General features: G+C 45.2%; 1 protein-coding gene across 1 annotated transcript; it reads right to left on the reverse strand.

Moving 5' to 3' along the window:
* Positions 1-539: 539 nt before the first annotated feature.
* LOC119464197 (retinol dehydrogenase 16) lies at positions 540-19,539 on the reverse strand. Its single transcript, XM_037725061.2, has 6 exons — positions 19,304-19,539; positions 12,323-12,531; positions 11,212-11,394; positions 8,215-8,347; positions 4,622-4,998; positions 540-1,254 (listed from the first exon to the last, which is right to left on the reverse strand). Exons 1-5 carry the CDS (start codon positions 19,369-19,371, stop codon positions 4,668-4,670), a joined length of 924 nt encoding a protein of 307 aa, XP_037580989.1. The 5' UTR covers positions 19,372-19,539; the 3' UTR covers positions 540-1,254; positions 4,622-4,667.
* Between the last annotated feature and the right edge of the window lie 514 nt (positions 19,540-20,053).

Below are 20,053 nucleotides of genomic sequence, written 5' to 3' on the forward strand. Positions count from 1 at the left end.
GTATGCGTGCCTGAATTTACATGATGTCACATGTTTGTGGGCATGCGTAAAAAGTCCCTAAAAAGACATGCACTTCCGAAATAAACAGTTGGAAGTTAGCGCCTTGTGTTGTCGTTTCTATGTCTGTCCCTGTCTTATTAGCGCTATTGAGGTTCCCACTATGACAGACCAACTAGCCCGAATCAATGTCTTGGTTAGGCTTGCAAACCCGAAAATACATAAGAATAAAATTTTTAAGTGCTTGTCATAATCTCACAACTCGGATGGGACATCAAGAAGACAGCGCTTTACAGTCCAACTGAAGAATGTGGGTCATGACACGCTAACATATCGAGAAGCTTTACAATCCTCCTACTGTGTCATGACAAGTTAACATCCCAAAACAACTAGAAACGCTGATAATATTGCCGTATAGGAAAAAATAACCGGCCTGGTGTGATGATGTTCTTCCCAAAGCAAGCTTGCAGGCAAGCTTTGAATCGTGTCATTTTCAGAGTAAAACTTACAATTTCCATTGATAGTTCTTATTGTATCCTGTTCTATCATATTATATCATTGTATCAATATCACAACGTGCAAACGCAAGGAATTCCAACGCTTCGGAAAGTAGTGAAAAGAAACGAAACCTGAAATAACGTGTCATGCTTCAATAATAATAAATTATTGCGCTTCTTTTATTATGACAGGATGTGGCTTTGTACAAATGCGATCAGTAACAAAATTGTTAGTTAGAGAAACGCAAGAAAATGTTGTACAATATTTATCTCGCAAGCAACAAACACTGTTCCAAAAGTTGCTACTACTAGTTTTGGACTTCTATTTGTTAGTTTCAAGAAAGTAGAAAACAATTTCTATTAAATTTATCTCCTATGTGTATATATAGAGAACATATTATTTACAAACCTTCGTAAATTAAACTGTCATTCTTTCAGACTATCACTTTCAGTTCCATATGCACAACTACATTTTATGCACTTGGCGAAATTAATGCCTTTCTTTTAATTTAGGGATCGACCACAGCTTCACAAGTTACCACGCACAGCTAGAAGATAGCATCGCGTGCTTTTTCAAAAAAATTTAGATGCACTACCATTGTTATTACTTCTGCCAGCTAAATCGGCAGTGAGACTCGTCAGCCTGATATAGCTTAACAGCCGAAAGGTGAATATCCTTGACTCCACATCGCTTTGCTGCAAAGCTGTCACTGGCTCCACATAGAGCTGTCTTCTCGGTAGATTTTATGCCTTAAAACACCTGCATAGAAGAAAACGAAACGTCAACGCTTTTCCCAATGTTAAAATCAAGATGTACTGAAGTAGCATATCGTGAAACGTCCAAAGAAAGAACAAACCTTCTCAGGACCACAGTTTCGCAGCTGTTGTCGAAACACGGACAACAGTAATAGATGCTCAAAGTGCTCATATGCTGCAAAACTTTGGTGATTGAACACTAACTAGCCGAACGTTCTACTTTGGTGTCTCAAGACAACAGATTATTAAAAAACGTCACAGTTTCGCCCTAAGGGCGAAGCAATGAATGCGATAGCAACACAGCAATGTCATACGAAGTAAGGTGAGCGGCTTTGGTAGCAATATGAATTGTAGTAAACATGAGCTGATTAAGTAAGCAGGTGTGCTGCGGCGTAAGTAGACCAACATGAAGAGAGACTCGATGACCACGAGAAGGCGCGTGTGAAACGGTGGTGTTGATGAGAAGCGCTGCCCGTGGGCAGCGCGTGCGAAGGGACACACCTGTAGCGCCGCACTGCCGATCCGGGCAGCATTGCATGTGTAGCGTGCGTTGGAAAATGTGGCCCGACTATTACGAACTGAATGAACAAGCGTGGTGTGAGCGCGCACAAACAAACACGAATAGATCACACTGAATGACTGCAGCCAACGACTGTCAAAACGCTGGCAGCAAGCATACGCCGCAGCGGGCGAAGGTACGTGCGGTCTATAGCTTCAAATGAAACTGAGCGGCGAATGCACGGCGCATAAAGGCCAGAGCCGTGTGGAGATAAGAGACGGTGCGGGGCGAGTGACGAGCGGGGTTGTTGGCAAAGTAGAAGTGCGCCCCCCCCCCCCCCCCCCCGCTCCTTCCGGCGCTCGCTTCCCGCTTCCTTGCTTGCGTGTGGGAGATTGAGTGCGTTCGCTCTCCGTGACAGCGTGCGTCCCCGCACCCTTCCGCTCGGGCATACGGCGCGCGGCGAAGATTTTATCTATACGGAACCTCACGGCGACGACGACGGCGACGCCGACGGCAGAAATCCGGTGGAAGTGTCCATATAATTGCTATCGCAATAAAATTTGGTGCTCAATTTCAAATTCGACGGCATCAAATTATACAGTTGAAGCATGTTGATGCTGCAAATAGCAATAACGCGGTCAGCTCTGTCCATCTGAATCAAAGTTAATATAACTGCACAGTCTAGCGGACAGCGACTACGCTGTCCCGAAGCACTTTGACAGTTTGCTCACAATCTATGCTATGCTTCTCAGAATTCAAGAGCGCACTCAGATAACAATAAATGAACTGCATCAAAATGCATCATGAACAACATTGGCTCGGTATTATCGCCGTGTTGCGCACTTTCTCATGGCAACCTAAATAAGTTATTTAATCTCGAGGGAAGCAAAGGACATGATTAACGTAAACCAGTTTGGCACGCTTATCTACACTCAGTCCAAGTATGAGGAGGAATACATTAGACAGAATTGCACACCCACTTAAAAATTTCACCTTTTCTAGTATTTTTTTTTTCTTTCACGTGCAATGGAGCCTCGTGCGCGTGACAGCTTGCACGAATTGTAAGCCAATTCTTCCCCATGATCGCAAACCTACAAGTGTGTCACAGTTCGTGGCGTGACAGCGTGTTGCTGAGTGCCAAACCTAAGAAGCTTCACGCAAGTGTCGAACTTTTGGTACTCCACAACGTCGTGTTGTCGCATAGTTTTGTCGCAATTACTACAGGGCAGCTTACTGTCACTTAGTGTCGCTGGTAAATTTACCTACTGATAAAACGCCTCGTGCAAGCAGCCCGAGGTATCTTAACGGGAGCTTGAATTTTAAAGCATTCCACTACACGCAAGCAGATTACAGTGATCATGATTTCCGCAGCATATTTTGAGTAAATACAGAAATATGGAAACTTGGCCTTATGGAAGCTATTCCGCGCTTTCAGGAAATAAAAAGGGACCACAGGAACCGAGAAACACTAGTATTTCACCGATCTTACTTGCTAAAATAGCCGATCAAAAGCGAATGTCAGTGCAAAAGGTATATAAGAGGCTGTGGTCGGTCACTATACTCATCACGTGTATGTCGTTCATAGGGTCGTTGACAGGGAAAATCACCTTTTTTTTTATTTTACGGAGAAATAGAGGTGCTACATGCACAGCCATCAACTTTTTTTTTTTTATGCAATGCGCATCTTGTATTACTATGCAGCGTTTCCCTGTTATACTTCCACAGAAACCACAAAGGTAAATTTTATCTGTCATTCTACGAACATTTGGTCGATAGCGATAAGCACGCCGTCTGAGCGTACCATCTTACGCCTCAGGATCTGTAATTTTTCAAAGTAAAATCGATGGAGTACCCGCGTTCTGCCTCTCCTGCTCACTTTTTATTGGTTCCCTAAGGCACTGCAAATAACTAAAAATGAGTTATTCCTGCCACTAGGCACACATTCCAGGATACAGCACCATAACTGATTCGCTATACATTACCTGAAGTTCCCTGCTTTCTATTTGCTTTTTACATTAGGGCGCATGTTGCAGTTGAGTTATTTAAATATGTCGGTATTGAGCGCACGTCTGATTAGTACTGCTAACAATATTGAGCCTAGGCACCACCAGTCGGGTAATATTGTCACGTGGTAGTGACGGTCAAGAACACAGTAGCAAAACTGTGAATGACAAAACGCTTTACGGATACATGCAGGCCCGTCCTGTGCTGAGCAGTAACATTGAACATTTGTTAGCCAGTGAAAAGCGGACACCCGAGAAAGAAACAAGTACACGCGTCAATGTGTTTCCCCTGAATCCTGCCAATTAGGTACGCTTGCATTCCACATAAGTTTGTCCACATTGCGTAAAGTAAGCTATCTGAGAAAATAAGTAGAACGCCCATGTATCTCATCACTCAGGTTGGGGTCCAATGAATCCCAAGTGATGCTAGTTACATGGTACGCCTACTAAGTCAATGAGCATTGGGCACTGGTGTTGTTCCTCCTTAATGCGCGCCACATGTGCTCCAAAGTACTAATAAAGAAATTGATAAGGGAAACTTTGCAAATTAGCCAAGCGAACATTGAGATTTCCACGGAAGTTATGTCCGCCACGCCATGCAGTCTAACTAACGTAGCGTAACTGTTCTATCTAACCAAAGTCTTGTCAAATTCAGGTCATAAACATTCGGCCGACCGGATTTACATGCGCCTAAAATAAGCACGCGAGCGCTTGTGCATGCCGCCCTCAACGGAATGCTGCAGCCGCAGCCACGTATTGAGCCCGTGACCTCGTGGTCAGGAGCGGAACGGCACAGCCACTTCCCCACCACGGTGGGTGGCAGGCATATTTTCATCAATCTGTAAGTCTTAAGGGATACCACCACTTACGACTATCGCAAAACGGCACGGATGGTCTACTGGTCACTGCACTGTTCTACTTCATGAACTGGACAACTGCCCGAAACACTGTGAAGAAGACGTCCAAGACTTCTTCTGGGAACAGCTTGGCGAAGAGCAGGTAGAACTTGTCGGGCAGAGTCATGGCCCGATAGCAAGGCCGGGGCCTACTGTCCATGACCGCAAAAGTCATCTGGTCCACAACTTCCATGGGATTATCGCGCGTGAGTATGTCGAACATGCCGCCCAGGAACTTTGACCAACGGCCCACGCTGTCCTCCGGAATGAGACTCCGGGCCTCGTCTGAAAGGAGCTGCAGGTCCGCCTCGACGTACTTCGGGCAGGCGATGTTCTCGAGCATGTTTGTCCTGTGACAAGGCACAATAACACGCGCATATCATTAGAGAGCTCCAGTACAAGATTACAAAAATACTAAATAAGCCTAGCTGTCACAGCTTTGCAGGGGGTCTTTCATCCGGCGAGAAAAAAGTCATTAAGATAGGTGACTCTACCAGCCATTTCAGAGTGGTTTGTTACATCTTCGCCGCCTGGCGGCACTTCGCCTTCTTCTGAACTGATCTACCTATTGTCTGTTACACATAGTTTTTTTTTACCAATGCGTAAATTTTTCTTTACCACTCACTTAACACCTGCTCGTATTTTTCTTTTTTTCAACTCAACATATATAGGTTCTGCTACTTTTTACATACAGCTCAGTTAACCGTATCCTTTTCTGCTTACCAACGTAGCAGAATAGGCCCTACAACGTACTCGCACACATAAAGAAAACTGGAACGCAATGTGCTGCGCGAGCGAGAATACACTGAAAGATACAAGTACAAACACGAACAGGCACGAGGACCTTGACATGTGAGTGTGCAGGCACTCAACGATTCAAACTGGATAATTCAACTGGGTAATTTTTGCGCCACCGGTGAGCGCTGGGTGACCGCTCGGGGCCAAATGCAATCACAATGCCTCACAAAGGCTCCCGCTCCCACATTATACCGCAATGCCTCAGCTCGATGTCTCCAGCACCCACATGTGCCGCAAGAAGCGCTGGCAGCCATGCACTCCTGGTATTCTGTTTGAATTGCTGAGCACTGTGCATGCTATTGCACCCACTGTGCCTTGATTTGAACGTATCACCAACTCTACCCAACGACAAAGTGTTGCTTCTAGTTGAGCGATCTGCATCTAGCATTCCTTTAAGCACGACATTGATTTGTCTACCCTGTCCCACTTTGGCCTATCTATGTGACCTCGATATGATGACCGCGTAAAGAGAATGAAGAAAATCTAGCTCCTGTAAGAAATCGAACGCAGGCTGGCCGCGTGGTAAGCCAGTACCTATCCTCGGCACCATGCAAAATTTTTTAGCCATTATTGCCGGTCGCCTACGTCAGCCAAATCGGCGCCACGCGAACTGTTGCACGCCAACTGTTGAGCAGGTGCGTAGAATACATGCGACAGTAAATCCAAAGAGCCCCATCCCTGTCGTGATATTGATGCACATGCGCTGCTTGCGCGTGGAGGCTTCGAAGGTCTGCAGAGATGCGCAGTGCATTTTCCCGCAAAAGCGACAAAGCCAAACGGGCGCACCGTCAAGCTCCGCTCAATCGGTGGTGATGGAAGTTGAACAAAGTATGCATGCTGCGCTAATGGGCCCGGCAGCCCTTGCATTATGCTGACAATCATCGTAGATAGGTTCTGCCGGAAATTTTAGCCCGATCATATGTCACGGGCCATTTCTGCGTCAATTTCTCATACATAAATTGACTTTTCACGACTGTAAATAAGAAACAATCATGAGCTCACTATTAAATACGCAATTATTACACGGTTTTCGTTCTCATTTGCCGCAAACAGTTCAACAATACACTCCGGATCTCTGAAGCGATCATTCGATGTCTTTCGGTGGTTGATAAACCGGAGAGTAATTCTTCTCGCTGCTTTACTCCTCTGCATCAAACCATCACTCGTAGCATCTTGATTTCGAAACAGCTAAACAACAAAGAAGTAGCCTGCCCGATACCAAGGCAAACGAATTGCATATTGCGAGACGTCTATTCTTAACACGGAGTAAAATACACAGGAAATCCATCTCTGGCCCTCAAAATTGCATTTTTTAACTGATGCAGCCAACCCATTCGCCCTCAGTGCGCGCCAAACGTCGTCGTGCTTACCCTTCTATATCAGGCCTCCTCTTCTTCTTCCGAATGCTAGCACAAATACATTGCGCCACGTGCCGTAGTGATTTAATATAAGCAGCCAGCTTGAAAAGTGGCTATTACGCAGCCGAAGGGTTGGCGAATTGCACAGGACAAGGCAACGAAGTTGCATTTCGGCCTGATTGGAAAAACGCGCTCTGCTTTGCTCAGTTAATTCACAAGTGTTGCAAACTTAAATCAATTGCTTTCGGTTTATACCGACTTGTCTCACGCGGCTCTCATGCTACGCAGTTGTCGCGGTAGGCTTTATTCTTTGACATGGTTTCAGTCTTCAACAGGCACACGCTGGTTTTCCTGCGATTTGTTCAACCAAATCAAATGTGATTTTTCGTCGCGCCTATAACGGTTTTAAGTTCTTAAGCTCGTTCGATGGGAGATTAGCGAACTCAATAACTGTTTCACTGTTGGATGACGGTGCGGTTATGCCAAAGTAAACGAAAACTTTCTCGGTGGGTCACCTACGATCGAGGAAGTTGTCGAGTGAGTGGAGCAAGAGTATTCCTAAGGGCCTGCTTCTGTTTCTAACAACCTTACTGCAAAACGGAATGCGGATGAAGGCTTGGTTTCAGGTCACAGCACTTTTGCAGCCCCATTTCTTTTTTGCTTTCAAATGCTGTTCCCTGAGACGTTAACCATGCATTCGTACTTTTTTTCTTTGCAAATAATCATTGTGCCATAATATGCATGCACAAAATCTAGCAGGAACCTAGGTGCCCCCGACGCTTCGTTTGCTACTTATAGCTGGAAGGCTTGGGATATATATAGCGAGAGCTTCACATGAATAGCTTGCGCGGATTGAAAGGAAACCACACTGCGGCGCAAATGCATTCAGATTCATTTAGCAGTTGTCGAGCGAGAACTTTCCTTAAGCGTGATCATTGCAAGCGAACGTCAACACGTAAGCACCTGTAGCGCGTGAGCTGAAGCATACGAAAAAGATTTATGCGCACTGATATGGCGACAAACGGCATAAATCGCAAGCGTTTGTAGCGGCAGCTGAAGCAGACGACATACGGGGCGGAAGCGGCGACTATACGGTTGGCGACAGCGAAAGAAACGCACCAAATGTAGCGGTAGGCACGGAACAACGCCTAGTGTCGCCAGCAGTATAACAAGTGTCAAAACTGGTCCCTCGCTGCATCTAAAAGGGAGCACTGTTATCGAATAAGTGGGCTCTCCTGTTTATCTTACTCAGTGATTCTTAAAACCCTGCGATACAAATAGTAGACAGTGAGGTCTTTGCATCGCTGAAATCAACTTATGTTATCATGGTGCACAACATGGGCGAATGCTCCGCTATATTGTGTGCGCCCCCAACAAACGAGTGAACAAGTGCTCTAATCATGGACTCACCTGTACGCTGTGGGTTCTACGGCTGCAACATCCACACCTTCGTCCTCACATTCCCTTCGGAGGCCGTCCACTAGCGACAGCACGGCGTGCTTACTCATACAATACACAGTCATCCCTGGTATGGTTGCTCGGCCTGCGATGTGACGAGAAAACACCTTGACTATGAGAATAAATGGTTTACTGACTATTATTTCAACTGGAACAACTGTTTGCCCCATGTTTAACAACATTTTAAGAGTTACACTCCCCTACGAAATATATTCCCTCTGTAGCCCAGGCATGTGCCGACGTGCGAGCACGCTTAGGAGCATGAGTGCTACGCAGGAAGGCCCAAGGTTAGCAAAGTTCGGAATCCCCGCGAGCTCTGCTGACGCGGGCTCAGGTGAATTAGCGAATGATCATCATCACCATCCTATATTTATGTAGTCTGCAAGACGATGGCCTCTCCCTGCGATCTCCAATTAACCCTCTCTTGCGCTAGCTGATTCCAACTTGCGCCTGCAAATTTCCTAACTTCATCACCCAACCTAGCTTTCTGCCGTCCTCGACTGCGCTTCCCTTCTCATGGTATCCATTCTGTAACTCTAATGGTCCACCGGTTATCCACCCTACGCATTATATGGCCTGCCCAGCTCCATTTTATTCTCGTAATGTCAATTAGAATATCTCCGTTTGCTCTCTGATCCACACCGCTCTCTTCCTGTCTCTTAACGTTAGGCCTAACATTTTTCGTTCCATCGCCCTTTGTGCGATCCTTAACTTGTTCTCGAGCTTCTTTGTTAGCCTCCAAGTTCGAACCGGTAGAATCCAATGATTGCACACTTTTCGGTTCAACGACAGTGGTAATGCCTTCCGTTTACACTGTAACCCAATTTTATTTGTCTATAAATTTCTTTCCCATGATCAGAGTCCCCTGTGAGTAAATGACCTAGATAAACGTACTCCTTTACAGACTCTAGAGGCTGACTGGCGATCCCGAATTCTTGTTCTCTTTCCAGGCTATTGAACATTATATTTGTCTTCTGCATATCACTATTCAACCCCTCTTTCACACTTCCTTGGTTAAGGTCCTCCATTATTTGTTGTGATCGATTCGTCCCCATTATTGCTAAATAGGACAATGTCATCTGTAAACCGAGGGTTGCTGAGATATTCGCCGTTGATCCTCACTCGTAGCCCTTCCCAGTCTAAGAGCTTGAATACGTCTTCTAAGCATGCAAGGAATAGCATTGGAGAGATTGTGTCTCCTTGATTGACCCCTTTCTTGATTGGTAACTTTCTACTTTTTTATGAAGAGCCAGGGTAGCTGTGGAATCTTTGTAGATATTTGCCAAGACATTCACGTATGAGTCTTCTTCTTCTTTCTGGGGTTTTACGTGCCAAAACCAGTTCTGATTATGAGGCACGCCGAAGTGGAGGGCTTTAGGTTAATGTTGACCACCTGGGGTTCTTTAACGTGCATTACAAGGCAAGGACCCGGGCGTTTTTGCATTTCGCCTCCATCTAAATGTGGCCGCCGCAGCCTGGATGTTCACGTGCGATTCCTGTGCTCTTTGATTACGCAATGCTTCTATGACTGCTCGTATCTCTACTGAATCAAATGCCCTTTCATAATCTATGAATGATATGAAGACCTAAATTCAACCATTGGCGCGCCTCCAGTTTCATGAGAATATCTGCATTTACTCTTGGTGTATCATTGCTTGAGCGTTACACCATGGTCCGTCGGAAAAGAAGGAGTCAAGTCGTCAAACCATCGCTGCCTTCTTTTATTTGTTAATTGTTCCATCCAGTGTATTATCTGTTCAAGTCAGTCACAGGAAAAAATCATCGTTTAGCTTATTCGAAAGAATGGAAAGGGTTAGCGTGAGAATGCGCCACGCCTGCTCTGTTCGCATTCGACGGTAGATAGACGGATAACGTCTGAAAGTGGATACACGCCCGTGTCGCACCACATAAACGCGTGGCCAGTGGCTTACGCCCAGTGTGTAGATAGATAGCGAGACAGACACGCTATTTCAACATTCTCGTATTGCATCGATGACAATAAGCGGCGCCAGTGCGTAACATCTGTGTTTGAAGCGAGGCAGAGGTGTGCGCAGGGTGCGCTAGTGTTGACATACGAGGCTTCATCTCTACATTTTATTCTCTGCTGCTTTCGCGCGTTCCGTGCTATCAATGTTCACTGACTACCGTCGAGCAAACTCAGGTGAGCGAGAAACTCGGGGCATCCTGCACAGCACGCCATGTCTAACTTAGATTTGCATAGACAGCTGAGCCATCATGTACCACGTGGTTAACTTATTGGTTTTAAAAGGGCTGCGGGCTCGTCAAGCTGCATATATAGGTGCAGCTTTTATGTGCAGTCATTCTATATACATTTGATTCAGTTCGAGGTAGCAAACAAACCACAGACTTTCATACAATAATCACTAGAGGGAACTGTGGCGCAAACTTTGTTGTCTAGTTTTCCTCAGCATTTGATCGTTAATGAGAAACCAGAAATGACATGAGAAAATGAGAAAACGAATGAGTACACATACAATGCCGAACACTTAGCATCGATGCACTTAAATTGACTATCAATGTCGTCGGCAAGACAAGGCCCTTGATAAAATGCTGCATAAGTGTACAGCCGCATAGCAACAAGCAATTGAATAAAACAGTATAATGTACAAAAATGATCAATCTGACATCTAGAGAAGCGTTGACCCACTTGGCAATGAAGACATAAATGCTGACCAAAACGACCGACCTGACATACTTGAAGGTACATATAAATGAGCCTGTCAAGAAACACGTGATCAACGAAACGAAAGCCTGAATGCAGTGAACAGCCAAAAAACATCAAAGTAGTAGTTGTCAGTAAAGGTTCTGATGACTTTAGTTTTTCAGAAATTGGATTTTTCTGAAAACTAGGTGCCTGCAGTATGCAGAATACTATATAGTATATCTACCGCATATACTACTATAACACATTGACTCTGCTGCACTCACAAAGGCCGCTGGTGACAAAGATTAGACGACCCCTTGACTTCTTCAACAAAGGCAGGAACGCCTTGGCTACTCGCATGTGACCAAACACGTTGACCTCGAATATTTTCTTGATCCTCTCCATTGAATTCCATTCCACGGGCCCGACAGCCACTATTCCAGCGTTGGCAAGCACTGCCCATAGCACTGCAATGGAACGTAGTAAATAAATAAACAAACCAACAAAACAACAGAGCAATCCCACACAGTAAATAAGCAAGTTTTTCTGTCTGTTTTTCTTTTTCGCTGCTCTTCCCATTTTTGTAAATCCCTTTCTACCCCAACCCGCCGGGTGGCGTTGGTAGCACGTGCGTTGTAATTAAAAACACGTTTAGCTTACCTTATTAACTCAACCAGGCTAGGCGACTATTTGTCACCGCCCCGTTTCAAAGGGGTGCAAATAAATCATCACCATCATGGGACAAATGGGTTCAAATAAGTCCCGAGCACACAAGACCGACACAGTTGATCGCTTTATTTTTTTTATCACTTCTTCTAGCTCTAAACCTCAATTGCTATAAGCAAGATCATGCAGAGTAATACATGCCCTTTGGTCCTGGCATCATTTCAGTGTAGCACAACAAATAGAGTGACATATGGGAACAGAAGTTCTTTAATCTCTACAGTGCCGCTGCTAAATGTATGCTGTTAATCTCTACCAAACGCTTGTGACGCAGGTGTGACTTAAATCGACTTGGAGTAGGTACCGTTAGCCTAAATGTTTCGCAAGTTTCAGCTTTCTCAGCGTGCTTCTCTTCCAATTAGTCAGAGCAATACTGAAGGTTACGCGATTCAGCCGAGAAATTCTTTATTCTAAGGCTTAAGAACAGGTGGCCAAGCGTTTGTGGCCCTTACTTCTGGCGAGTGGTCCACAGTGGTCGAACAAAGACTGTCGCTGGAGCCAGCATTCCCACAAGAAGCCTCGTCTTCCTCAGGGTAACAGTTGCTGCCCTGAGGAAGGAAATTCTTCTTGTTGAAACGTTGGCTACAGCGACATTGGTAACTGTTAGCTAATAACTACGACACTGATAACTATTAATTGATAAGTAGCGACCACTTTGCCAAGTTACCTCACCATTTGATCCAAGGCTTGTCTTAACCACCGCCAGTGCCTTCTCGACATGTTCGTCCTTGGTGATGTCCAGCTGGATGACGTGAACGTTTGTCCTTTTGGCGAGATCTTTGGCGCCATCGCTGGCTGCATTCAGGCAGCCAGGCAAACACAGGTGAAGCCGACGTCGGCGAAGCGTTTGGCTGCATGGTGACCGAAGCCTGTGTCGCAGCCTGAAACAGAGATTAATTCATTCAGTCATTCAATAATCGAGTGGTTTAGCTAATGGATTCATTGAATTACTGATCGATAATTATTCGCTTATTTATTCACCTAAATTTGTTATCGGTAAGTTCATTTATTCGTCCATATATTCACATATTCATTGATTGTTTACGTTTCAGTGTGCGGTAATGTTAAATTGATGACGTGCGTTTCGCAGTTTCTGTAACTCCTTTCATTTTTATCAGGAGACAACAAGTTCAAATCACAAAACTGCTGCATATTTTTTTTTCATTTGAACTTTTAAAAAATACAGAGGAGCCTTACATTCAGATTTAGTCATATAAACAACGCTTTCCGTTTACTCAACGTATTTACCAGTGCACTCTAATCTATTTGGGCGGAGGTTATTTAAGCAAAATCTGAGCTCCTCAGTTCCATTCACACTTCCTGCATTCCATATTAGCGCACCCGAATCGAGATAACTGTTACACCGTTATAACCGTAAACTTACGTTTCTTCACTTTCACCTATGTCCGTTTCGTTAGGCTAATCGTCTTATATGATTTCGTTCTAGATTCTTTCTTGTACAATCCTTATCTGCACAAGATTCAACCTCGCTTAACTTGTCAGCGTATTTAGATGAACGCCTATCCAAGACTTTCACTATAACATCTGGAGGTCGAACAGGCGAAGGCCGCTACTGCTTCAATGACAACTAGTTTCACCGTTTCATCACGTGCCTAGAAATGCCGGCTTTCTTCAAGTCAGGCCAGCCTAGCTTCAAATCTGCATTGCTCGCCCTAACCAGTCTGTCTGCGCAGTCGCAGCGCAGATAGTCCTTCGCATAGGTCTTTGTTTGCACTCTGACTTTCGATTTGTTGTTTGCAATCTTGAAATAACCTGTTTCTATGCTCTCACATTGACTTGTAAAGGTCTTATCAAGGTCCTTTATCCGATGGCGAGCACCTTCGATTCGCATCCTCGATTACTTATGCCGAAACGCTGGCCTCTGATCTGTAGGAGTGTCGACGCACGAAAGCCTGTGGAAAGATTGCCGATAAGTCTTGATCATTTCTACCTTGCTGTAACTACGTCCTTCCTCAATACCGTAACATTCACTACGGACAGTAGGGATAACTTACGCTCACAAGGGCAAATAACTTGCTTACTTTGTCTGCCTTTTTTTTTTTTAATCTCTAGCGGCTGCTGCAAGGTCGATCCAAATAGGTCGCGAAGCTTCGGGAGAACAAATTGTCACCGGCATCAGCAAGGGTGGTTATGGCAGCAGCGATTGAAGCTTAACTATGTGAGGAGGGAACAAACATTGGGAAAGAAAAAAAAGCGGCTTTTAATTAAAACTAGATATAGTTTGATTGATTTAACGAACATAAAATCACTAATGAAATTTATGTACGAGTGGCTAGAATAGGAAAGACAACTCTATTTATCATTATCAGTAAATACGTTTTTTTTTTTTTTTCAGCGCCCACTGTAATATTTCGACGTCGCTATCAGTTACAATGCCATGCAGCTCTTGAAGTGTACAGAAAGACGCGGTCATAAAGATCACCTATTGCAATACGCCTCCCTCACGCGTTGGGCTTTGTTCGTCGACGTTTGTCTAAATTTGGTGGCGTGGGTAGGTTCATCGTTTCTTAACCCGTTCAGTTTAAAGTAGTTAGTTCCGACCTCCAGATAATTGTTTGCTTTAGCTGTTTTCGTGCCGCTACGGTAGCCGACGAGCTTGGCGTCCGACGATGGGACCAAAGCTTTCGTCACCCCCCCCCCCCCCAAAAAAAAAAAAAAAAAAAGTATATTCGGTGCAGGGGTGCTATCTCGGCGCCCGTAAGACAGACCTTCTGCGACATTTCCTTTCCGCAATGAAAGCTCGAAGCGCCAAACAAGTCCAATGGCGGGACATTTGAAAATACAGCACTAATGACAGGCCACCAAAACAAATTTCGCGCATTTGAGAACAAAATGACGTCACTTTTGTTTTAAACGGATATGGCGTCACATTATTTTCACGAGGATTTGGAAGTGTTCCCTCGTTAGACAGATGGCGCTAAGCGCCATGAACCGCCGATGAACAGCCATGTTTTGAATGTATGGGCTTCTATGGAAGCTTCACTATCAGGTTACCTTGGAAGATGTTTCCAGAATTGTAACTTCTATTTTTGCTGCGGAGGTAGAGTTGGAGGATTCGTGGTTTAATTGCTTCGAATATTCCTAAATCTTGTCAAAGGAATTTTAGACGGGCCGGGACTGTAGGCTTTGAGCCTGCCAAATTTCTTGCCATATGTTTTACATCCTCCTTCTCTCGTCATCGTCACCCCATCATGCGCCTCTTTCTTCTCTCTTTCTTTCCCTCTTCCCCTTCCCCCAACGCCGAGTAGCTGGCTAGAGGAATTTACCTCAGGCCAACTTTCTGCATTTCCCAGCATTAAACTTCTCTCTCTCTCTCTCTCTCTCTTAGACGCTAATTTCAATGTCTGCGCTGAGTAGATTTATTTTCTTTTTTATCCTTTTTATACATTTGTTTTAATAATATTACCTAATTAGTACCTTCAGGTCACAAAATTTCGGTGTTGGACATGGATTTCAGCATTAAATAGTAGAGCCAAGGCTTCCGTTAAGCTTCACTTGGCTATAGTGATGACGGCCTAATTAGCAATTTAAGAGAAATCGCGATGTAGAACGTTAATCACGTAACCCGAATATTACTGGGCCAATCTCTCAACTCTAATTCAAACCATGGGAACTCCTGTGTAAGTCCCACACTTCCTTTGTTGGTTAGTTCAAGTGTGCGTCGTCAGCAACGCGCTAAGTATAAACAAAGTTCTGGCAACGCTTTTTGATGTAGTGTGTTCTTGTCTCATAGATAAATTCCGCTCTTCTGAGTTCTCATGCCCAACGACGCTGCACGTTTACTCCATTTGAACACAAACGGAGTAAACGCACACCACTAGTAGTGTGAACGTGCCACGTCGGAGAGTATACAATGAAAACTGTCTTAAATTACTCTTGCATGCATCCACTTGATTGGATGCGGAAAATGGTGGTAAATATAGGACAAGCCGTTACTCGCGCGAACGCGACTACCACTACTCCCTTGGAGTGTAGCGTATGTGAAGCCATCCATTCACTGTTTTACTGTTTTTCTTTCTTTTTTTTTTTTTTTTTTTTTTGCTGCGGTTTAATTTTCCAATGTTACACTCGTGAAAGGGGCAAAATGGCATCAACCCTATTGTAGCAACACACATACGGGTTTTGCATAATTCAGGTCACAAAATTTCGGTGTTGGACATGGATTTCAGCATTAAATAGTAGAGCCAAGGCTTCCGTTAAGCTTCACTTGGCTATAGTGATGATGGCCTAATTAGCAATTTAAGAGAAATCGCGATGTAGAACGTTAATCACGTAACCCGAATATTACTGGGCCAATCTCTCAACTCTAATTCAAACCATGGGAACTCCTGTGTAAGTCCCACACTTCCTTTGTTGGTTAGTTCAAGTGTGCGTCGTCAGCAACGCGCTAAGTATAAACAAAGTTCTGGCAACGCTTTTTGATGTAGTGTGTTCTTGTCTCATAGATAAATTCCGCTCTTCTGAGTTCTCATGCCCAACGACGCTGCACGTTTACTCCATTTGAACACAAACGGAGTAAACGCACACCACTAGTAGTGTGAACGTGCCACGTCGGAGAGTATACAATGAAAACTGTCTTAAATTACTCTTGCATGCATCCACTTGATTGGATGCGGAAAATGGTGGTAAATATAGGACAAGCCGTTACTCGCGCGAACGCGACTACCACTACTCCCTTGGAGTGTAGCGTATGTGAAGCCATCCATTCACTGTTTTACTGTTTTTCTTTCTTTTTTTTTTTTTTGCTGCGGTTTAATTTTCCAATGTTACACTCGTGAAAGGGGCAAAATGGCATCAACCCTATTGTAGCAACACACATACGGGTTTTGCATAAAGAAATCCTGGCCACTGAAGAAAAAATTCTATTGAATTTACTGAGAACAGTAATTTCTTAAAAAGCCGCATTGTTTTTCTTTGTAGCTTCGTGTCACAGTATGATGGATGACATTTTTTTTTCCTTTTTATGAACTTTCCTTCAACTTCCAGGCTTCCCGCTGAACTGCTTCGCCCACGTATATCACTCGGCCTCTAAGAATGGCAGTAGCTGAAACCGGTTGAATGCTTTCTAGCAAAACACGAGATCGGGACACCGCCAATTTGTTCGCGTGAGTTTAGGTACGCATCCGATATAGCGCCGGATGTAGCACTACTTTCTCCTAACGGTAACCATATCGCAAAAAGAAGCTCTCGTAGATCTCGAGTCAACTCGTTCTTGCAAGGACAAGGCGTGAGGTTTGCTTGAAGTTAAGTAAAGACGCATGAAAAAAAAAAAACTCAAAGACAGCAGCTTCGTGGATAATGCCTCAACTCTGCATACGGTTGAATAATATGTACATATATAGATAGAGAGGTAAGGCGTGGTCCTTTACTCCTACCCATTTCGACCTCGAGCCGTTTTTTTTTTTTTTTCCGCAACACTGCAAGTCGTAGTGCATGATGTCGAATACGGTCCCACGCGGCGTGATCGCCGTCATCCCCTAAGGTTAAGTGCGCTCGGCGTCGAAAGTTGCCCGCGAAAGGGGAACACCGAACGGCAAGGTGCCGCCTTGAGCGCGCGCGCTGGCTGGTCTTCCGCTGATGCTATCGCGTCCATGGGCGGTCGGCACAGCGCCGGCGGCATGGACGCGATAACGCATTCGAATTGTTCTGCCCAATGAAAAGGAAAGGCGAGTGACCGGCGCGCCGCTTTGCTCCTCTCTCACGTACAGCGGTGGCGTGCTTGCTTACGCAGAAGTGTTAAGCCTGAAATAAATGAAAAAAAATTGATAAAATAACTCGATAAGCAATTTCAGATTTTAAGCAACTTTTGAGCTTATCATTTCGCAAGGGCGTCTATAAAGTTACTATTGTTTCATAAATTTATTAGTCGATTGATTGATTGATTGATTGATTGATTGATTGATTGATTGATTGATTGGTGTAAATAAAGGTAACACAGTGATTATGCGAAGCGCCATGGCATTTTCCAGGGTGGACCCAAAGTTTGGCATGCCAGTGTTTTTGCAAAGCGCCCCTCCTGGAACACGGTTACAGAAACTGGAACGTTGACGCCCAACCATGCGGTGTTGGGTCAATCTAGCAGAATATTATACCCCAAACTTGAAGACGTTTGCAAGATTATGTTGAGACTTAGCGTGTCTCCGCTTCTCTCTCTCTCTCTCTCTCTCTTCCGCTTTAAAGAGATTTTTCCATGAAATTGAAAGAGGGCCCCATCTCGCGGTCGACCACACTATGGGAATCATTTCGTAGTGTGTGCCGCCACCAAAGCGTGGCGCCACTGTTGCTCTCGTAGCGGCGTGCAAACTGTGGTTGCGTAACTTGAGATAACAATGGCGACATGGGAGGAAAAATGCGGCCCTCTCACCAGCCGCCTCAGCAGGGCTTGGACAGCGTCCAATGAATCGTTTTCCCTCTAAACTGCATGCGTGCGCTGCATATCTGCGAATGTTACGGCCGTCTTTTCTGCGCATATCCGCATGGGAGAGGGAGTTTTGTAAAAGAAAGGTTTTTTTCTCTTCCAGCCCACAGTAACCGAGACTGAGAGGTTGATCAGCCTTTGCCGGCATTGCCGTGATAATGTAGTACGATATGTTCTAGCGTGCTTGCCCGCGAGTGACAGGGCTACTTTGGAGCACTAACACGTCACACTGGAGCATGTTACTCAACCATGTGGAGCCTGTAAGAGCTGAAAATGAACGGGCGTCAAATTTCAGGTCAGCGCAAATAAACTACGTGGCCTCGCGGAGAAGCTTTAAGTAAACACACTTCCATCTCCATCTTTTTACTCCAAAAGGGGCCTTTAAGGGTTATAAAATGATGATGATGATATCGTGCGAAGCAGTATGACATTTTAAATCAAGGAGTGATGCACTGCACTGCGCTTTGGGAAAGGTTCTGTTGACAGCTTGCAAGCCTGCGTAATGCCTTTTCCCTGCAGCATGATTGTGAATTGATTCCACTTAAAAAACATCTTCACCAGAATACAAGCGTACTTGACCGAAGTCTAGACATTACATAATCCCCACCCCTCCCTCAGGTTTGCACTGATCAGTGTCTGTTTGGTGTCCTCTTCAGACCAGGAACAGAGAGGTGATCGCATTTAAAGACGGTTCTTATTGCCGAATGGTATAATACAGACGTGATAAACCACATTTACGTTTAAATACCATGGTTAGGCGCTGAAGGCAGCTATTCCGTGCGCATGAAGCAAGTAACTATGTACTTGTGTTCCTTGCCGTAAAAACCGCTTTTCTTTCTCTAAACGCAGAGGTGAAGGTATAAATTATGTGGTGGTTTCACAACTTCCCTCTAGATGTCATCTCGCGTCATTGGAAACAAACTCTATGAGGTGCGTTACGTCATCTGCTATGACAAAACGCTGTAGATCAAATTAGTATCAATATTCTCAAAACATGACGGCAACGAATATGATCAAACCGCTTCCACACAGTTTTGCATGAATGTCACTTCATTTCCAGGATAAATATTATGCAACAGCTCACACGTCAATTTTGAAGAACATTGCAAGCAATGTGCATTATACTGTACATTTGGGTTCCACGAGGCTATAAAAGAATTCCAGTGCACTACGCGACAACGACCCCCAAAAATCTAAAACGAAGAACCACTCACCCGTCACCAACACCGCCTTTCCTTCCGTCTTGATGGACCTCCTCAGCGCCTTGCTCCACAAGAAGCATGCCAGCCAGTAGCTGGTCACCAGCGTCAGTATCCAGGAGCCGAGGAAAACGGCTGCGTCGTTCAACAGGGGCACTCGAATGCACAGCAGGTGCACGGGAAGTATTAGCGTAGCAGTCACCACCAGCGCGCACTGCATGCTGGCAAACCAGGTCTTCGGTGCTTCGAAGAATCACGAGTACTGGCTTTCAGGAGTGCTCCAGAGTCGCCAGTGGCATCGAGTCGGAGCGGCGCCTTTGCTCCGCGGCGAGCTGCTCCACACCGGTGCGAAAGTCTTCCGCCGGGGCAACTTCGGCAGTTTTTGTCGATTGGAAACGTCAAGGTCGCCATTGCGAGGGTAGCAACCCCGAGCGAAGGTTCTCGAACGCGCGAGTACGAAAGGAAGCTCGCAGTAACAGAATGTGCGCTGAGCAGCGAGCGAAAATGGGGGTCGGGGGGGAGGGGGGGGGGGGGTGTAGTAAGCGACCTTGGCACTTCGACTACGCGTACACATAACGATTCTGTGCGAGCGAATGCCGGCAGCCAGACAGAGTGGAAGAGAACGGGTTTAACGGCGTGTGAGTGAGAGGGTCTGTTGATCTATCGTGATGATATTGCTTTTGAAAACCCAGCACGGTTCTGCTTCTCTTGTACGAAAGAGTGAAAGGGTGCGGCTTTCAAGAAAGAAATTGCAATTTGTTCTGA

The sequence above is a fragment of the Dermacentor silvarum genome, chromosome 9 (genome assembly GCF_013339745.2).
Source record: "Dermacentor silvarum isolate Dsil-2018 chromosome 9, BIME_Dsil_1.4, whole genome shotgun sequence".
Taxonomy (NCBI): Eukaryota; Metazoa; Arthropoda; class Arachnida; order Ixodida; family Ixodidae; genus Dermacentor; species Dermacentor silvarum.

Excerpts from the sequence above, each read along its gene's own strand:
- LOC119464197 (XM_037725061.2), bottom strand. The coding sequence starts at position 19,371 with ATGCTTCTTGTGGAGCAAGGCGCTGAGGAGGTCCATCAAGACGGAAGG. Across the intron at positions 8,348-11,211 it reads CTTTGTCACCAGCGGCCTTT|GCCGAGCAACCATACCAGGG; the intron begins GTGAGTGCAGCA and ends GTCACATCGCAG. Across the intron at positions 4,999-8,214 it reads GTAGAACCCACAGCGTACAG|GACAAACATGCTCGAGAACA; the intron begins GTGAGTCCATGA and ends GCCTTGTCACAG.